The following is a 6233-nucleotide window of genomic DNA, read 5'->3' on the forward strand; positions in this document are numbered from 1 at the left end:
TCAGTAGTAAATCTCCATCCGAAGGCCAGAGGGCGCTCTCGCGCTGAAACTCCAAATACGCCTTGCAGAAGAAACCCAGAAAATGCCTATCGCTGCAGCTGAATAAACAGAAGATTCAATTGCTTTCATTGATTCAACGTGACTACGTGACACACGACTACGGCAATATACGGTTTATCTGAGTTCTTATTATTATAATTTTCATTCAAATAAAGTATATTTATAATGCAATGCCTTTATCACTGCTTAAATACTATGAAATATGTTTCGTGCCTTATTCTGTGTAAGAAGCCACATCATCTCACAGAAGGATTTATTTCAAACACTCGACTGACGTTATGAAGTGAGTTTGGAGTAAAAATATGTTATTAAATGTGGTATTTTCACATGCTTTCAGATGGAGCAGCATTTATCTTCACAGAGCCGTAGTTCACTGAGAAGCTATGCAAACAGCTGTCATTATCGCGAACGATTTCTTCGATTTCAGAATCGCGCAATAAAATCGTCTGCAATTATTTTGCGTAGCTTGTCAGTGAACTACGGCTCTGTGTAGTAAATGCTGCTCCATCTGAAAGCACGTGATGATGATTTACTGCTGATTACAGAACCGGCTTTACTAACAAAATGCGCATGACAATCGCATTCGATTAATCGTGCAGCCCTAATTGATATGATACAGTCTTGATATGATATTGTTTATCGCCCAGCCCTATGAGGCCCCTTGTTATGCTGATTATCAGTGAAATCGGTGTCAGTCATCAGCAGTCACTGGTGGAGGACAGAGTGAAGAGGAGAGTGATGACAGCAGTTTGCAGCTTTCTGAGGTGTTGAATTTGACTTGAGTCATTTCCTGAGTTCATCAGTTATGAGTGCTGTGAAGGATTACTGTTTAAGGCTGTAATCAATTAATATAGGGAAAAATCTTTGTATCACAGGTCCATGTTTTTGCTCCATGCATTTATAAAAGGCAACACACCAACCACCTTCCCAAAATTTGTACTGAGAATCATTTATAAATATGTTGTCAACTAAAGAGATGGTTGAAGATCTGTGGTTTGAAAGCGAAGACAGGCGTAAATTTTAGTATTGTAATTTGTTACAATTTTGTTCTATAAAATAACATTTAATACTACTATTATTATTATACCTGGAGATATTTTTAAATGTAGCAATAGTAGTAACTCCTCTTCTAATCAAATAATGTAAATAGTTTCCTTGCTGGTAAAAATAATAATAATTTTGGCTGGGTGATTTTCTCAGGACACTGGCCATTGGAAAAGTTAGTTTTGAACCTCTTGAGAGCTCCAAATGATTTGTGTGACTGAATCAAACAGGCAAGTCACAATCTTTCTGAGGATCTTTCATGAATTAAAAAGAACAGGTGCATCAGAGTTATTTGTTCACAAATTGGACATCATGGCTCGGGCTGTGTTCATTATTGGTGCACAGGCATGCATCAAACAATTGACAAAATATCTGACGAATACCTTCAAGAAGTGCCAATATGTCCTGCATGTAAAAAATTAAAAAATAAAAATTGTCGAAAAGTACTGACTTTGGCTGGGGTGCTTTATAGTTTTATGTAACTTGAATATCATATGCATCTTGTCAGCTGGCCATGTCTTGACTTGTACTGCTACCAAAAAGTTTAACATGTTTTCTGTCCAAAACTTTAAGCATGAAAACACTGAGTAAAATGATAGATATAGATAGATAGATAGATAGTTAAATTAAAAATAATAAAATAAACATTGAAAATAGAGATGCACCTGTATATCGGCCATAAATCGAACCAAAATAATTTAATTGGGCGTTGGGGTTTAAATTAATGTATCGCCGAGGTCTTAAGAAAAGTTTAGATCAGTGGTCACCAACCTTTATAAGCCCAAGACCCTGACCTCGGCCTTTATGAAAGACAAGATCTACCTATTGAAGAATTAATAGAAAAAGGAAGCCCAGATTGTACTTCCAATTTATTTAATATTTTAATTAGTGATGCACCGACCATGATTTTTCATGGCCGATTATTATTATTTTTTTCCAAAGCAAATTTATTTATTGTTTATTTGCTCTATAAATGGCAAACTGGCCTTAAACAAACAAACAAAAATCTGTAGCCATTTGAAATGAGAGGCAACCACTGCATTTTAATCACAATCCAAACAAAGATGCTACACATGTTGCATGAGCAGTTGTTTTTGATTTGAATTATTGTATAATTTCAAGATTATCTGCATGAAACAAAAACAGCAGATGAGCTGCATGAGACACATAATCACTCCATGACAGCAGGTGGCGCTTATGGAACAGCAGCCATACGTTTCCCTGGTTACCGCTGTAAAAAAAGGAGTGCTGCACTTATAAACACTACTTTAATATGGAGGTAAGAGTAAAAGAAAATGGCATTGCCATCAAAACCTTTCTGAAAACAGTCAGTTTCCTTTCAAGTGTCGTGAACAGTGAGCTTACTCTGCCTGTAGAGTATTTTCTCCGCTTTGCGTCCGTCTTCAGCGTCTAGCCTTTGTTTACAGACTCAGACATGATGAATTTTTCTTTATCACTGTCCCAGTTGCTCACGAAAATAACAGAAAATTAAGTACAAGAAATACAGTACAAAGACTGGAGAAATGTAATGTATTTTTGCCCTGAAAAATCAAGATCGATGCATTACTAATTGAAAATTGAGAAGCAACAGGACAAGGTAGACCCGAATGTAATGATGAATGAAATAATTTGTTTACCATTGTGCAGGTATTGCTGTGGAACCTGCCAAAGGTGTTTGTTATTGTTCATCTTTTGGTCTGATTTTGGCATTTTTCAGGGTGACTAAATGGTTGCATGTTACTGTGGGTTTTTCCTGTTTATGTGACCAGATTTAGTTTGAGGTGAACTGAAGAGTTGGTGAAATCTGTTTGATTTTGCAAGACCATTGTTGCACATAAGAACTATCAAACGTAAAACATGCCAAAAGCATAATGAAACAGCACACTCCTTTTAAACTGGGTGAACCATTTTTTTGTATCACAAGCTCAGAGCAGGTGCATTTACTCGTGGCTCAGCCAGGCGTGTCAAGATGAGTAGCTATTATCATTCAGGAGAAATGAGCAGAGTGTCTGAAATCCCAGTATTCCTCAAATTAACTTAACTGAGATTCTGTCATGTACATGCCAGAGATTCGTTACTATCCCATGAGGCCATGCGGGAGAGTTTGTAAATGGCATTAAAAGCAACAGAATTGGTGTTGGAGGGCGATGTGGAATATCCAGATGGTCCAGAAATTTTTCAAGTATAGATATTGTGGAAGAACAATGGTACATTTTCATAAGGGCCAATGCAAAGTAGAAACGAGCTATAGAGTCTGGAGCTTTATGCATTTTTGGAGCAAGCTATCAGTTTTCCTTGCGTGTAAAATCTGTTCTGTTCTAATATTCATAGAAAGTTACCGGAAGGTCCATCTACCATTGAGTCCATGGCACCCCAAAGAACTGTTTGCAGAAAAATCATGAAATTTGGCACACTTGTTGGGAAGATTATAAATATACCTTGTAAAAAAAATTGAGGTCTCTATCTCAAACCATTTAGCACCACCAATCACTCAAATTTGCACCAACTAGACTCGAGTTTAGAATTTTTAGAAAAATCATTTTCTAGCTTGTCTTAAGACAAATTTAGCTCAACTCATCTCTAGGCTATGCTGGCAAAAAGCTGTGGAATTCATGTTGATGCACCAAACTGTTCTCATTTGGTCTGTCAATAGATAGGACAATGAGTAGGGGTGGCCTATATGACCAAAATCTTATTGTTTAAAACAAAGAGCTTAACATGTTTTCAACCTGCAATACTCCCTTAAAATAAACTTCAAAGTATAGCAGAAACATTTGAACTTTTTAGACACAAAACTTTGGAAAAGCACCATGAAAACTAGTATTCATAAGCCGTCTTTAATATAATTTACAGTCTCACTTGCAAACACAACACAGTTGAATAGAAGTAAAATGTTGACCTGGCACACGTTTGAACTCAAAAAGAGCCCTGGAGTGAAAGTGAAAACACTAAGGCGAATAGAAGTGCCAATGTTTTCATTCATACAATATACATTGATTCTGGTTGAATACACAATGTGCAGTATCTGTTAGGACATGCTGTATACTGTTGGATTGGTACAACAACACTGAAAGAAAATTCCAGAGATGACAAAAAAAGCTCTACATTACAAGTTTATGAATTAGCTTAATTCCAGTTGTCAAAATTTAAGCTCTTCAGATCTTGGTCAGGCAATTCTCTAGAGCGTGAATATCAGCATCTCCATCTTCTCCTTTGCTTCCAAGTGCGCTGCACTCAATGAACTCCACCCGATTGGGCAGCTGAGAGAACTCGAAATCTTTGCCTTTCTTACCCAGATACACCGAGCCCCCAACAGCCCCGTCCTGAGAGGAGAGCGCCGCAGAACGCGTCAATCTCAGAGTATTCCTGTGGAGAAGACACAAACCTACAATCAATCCATTACAAGTAACAGCAACACATATGACATGTTACTAGAGGATTCACAGAAAAGCATCTTGTGCATGTAAAGCATCTGCACATTTACAAAGCCTACGCCAAAGAGAGTTCATCTCTCCTACAGAAAACACTAGTCCTGCCATTATTTCCATGATTGGGCTACTTCAACGTGTTGCACATTTGCATAATCCCCACCGTGATTAACAATAACAATGTCACAGTTATCATAGATATAATACTGTTTATAGCTGGTCATGACGCCTCAGGAGCGGAAACTTGGTTGACCAATCAAAGCTGAGTGGGCTTTGAAGAGACAGGAACTAAACAGAGCGTTTCAGGCAGAGGGTGAAAAGAGGTGCTGCAATAATGTACAGTATTACAAAAATAATGTGACTCGTGTTATTTAGGGCAGAGCCCAAAAACAAAATGAGCACAGTATGGGCACTTTAACTATATCGCTGAAACAGAAATAAGTGAATACTCACAACTCCTTCTCCAACTGCTGCTGAATTAATTTGGCTGATTTTGCCATAGAGATATCTACAATAAAAAAGAAAACAAGCATGTACTACAGTCATATGGAATCCCTCTATTCACATATTTTTGAAAACCAAAATACATTTGCAAATATTTTTATAAAGCAATCATCAGTGGTGTCCGACATTGACTCACTACGCAAACATATTAAAGCAAGTCAATGCAAATAAATGCTGCTGCACTGCACTTACATTCCCACTAAATTTTCTAACCAAAGCTAATGATATTCTGCAGACTACATAATAAAAGCACCTTGTAAAATATATTAAATGTTTAATTTTGAATGTTATATTCAGCAATAACCTTGTTTGTTGCAGGCTACCACAAGTGTCGGGGCATTTTTTGCCACTATGTTGTCTGTGAGGATGGAGTAGAGAAACTCAGCCACATCTCTGACCTCCTTCTGGAAGATGCTGCTGTCCACCACAAACACAATGGCTCTGCAACACAACGGAGGAGCGGAAATCCTGGAAAGACGTACTCAACCAAGTGCATCCTGAAGCTGTCCAGGAAATGGTCTTTTATATATATATATATATATATATATCTCCAGCAGCTAGATTTTGATCAACAATTGAACATCTATTTACACTGGTGTGAATGCTGACTAACTGAACAGCAATTTCAGCTCATCTCTAAAACGAGTGAAGTAAAGTGCACTGGTGCATCAATCTGATTTTGTGTCTATATGCACCCCATAGTCCAAACAAATTACAAAACACAGCTGCACTTGCCATGAAATTCTAACAATTTACAGTTATATAAACATATATGATAAAATCAGGGTTTCTCCAGGTTTCATAAGGTAAATTTAAGACTTATTACTTTAAGAATAAGTTAAGAAAATGTAAAAAATAAATTGAACACTCTACAGCAAAAATTATTTTTGTCTCGTTTTCCAGTGCAAATGTCTAAAGATTCTTAAATCACATTTACTTGAGAAGCAAAATGACATAAAACGGCTTCCCTGAGAAACTGATCAAAATGAAATGAGTTTAAAACATGAAAAATTAGCCAGCCAATGGGTTAAAGGGGTCATATGATGCTGCTAAAAAGAACATTATTTTGTGTATTTGGTGTAATGAAATGTGTTTATGCGGTTTAAAGTTAAAAAAACACATTATTTTCCACATACTGTACATTATTGTTTCTCCTCTATGCCCCGCCTTTTTGAAACGCGTCGATTTTTACAAAAC

The 6233-nt window shown here is 36.9% G+C and overlaps 1 protein-coding gene across 1 annotated transcript in view; it reads right to left on the minus strand.

Annotated features, from left to right (window-relative positions):
* Positions 1-3925: 3925 nt before the first annotated feature.
* LOC107720437 (signal recognition particle receptor subunit beta-like) overlaps positions 3926-6233 on the minus strand; it is a 6252-nt gene continuing 3944 nt past the window's right edge. Inside the window, exons 5-7 of the mRNA XM_016528133.1 lie at positions 5341-5477; positions 4986-5040; positions 3926-4470 (exon numbers count right to left, since the gene is read on the minus strand). Of these exons, the coding sequence (XP_016383619.1) occupies positions 4260-4470; positions 4986-5040; positions 5341-5477 (403 nt within the window). The 3' untranslated portion in view covers positions 3926-4259. The remainder of the gene's footprint in view (positions 4471-4985; positions 5041-5340; positions 5478-6233) is intronic.

This window comes from Sinocyclocheilus rhinocerous, unplaced genomic scaffold, assembly GCF_001515625.1.
Source record: "Sinocyclocheilus rhinocerous isolate Xijiao unplaced genomic scaffold, SAMN03320098_v1.1 scaffold601, whole genome shotgun sequence".
NCBI lineage: Eukaryota > Metazoa > Chordata > Actinopteri > Cypriniformes > Cyprinidae > Sinocyclocheilus > Sinocyclocheilus rhinocerous.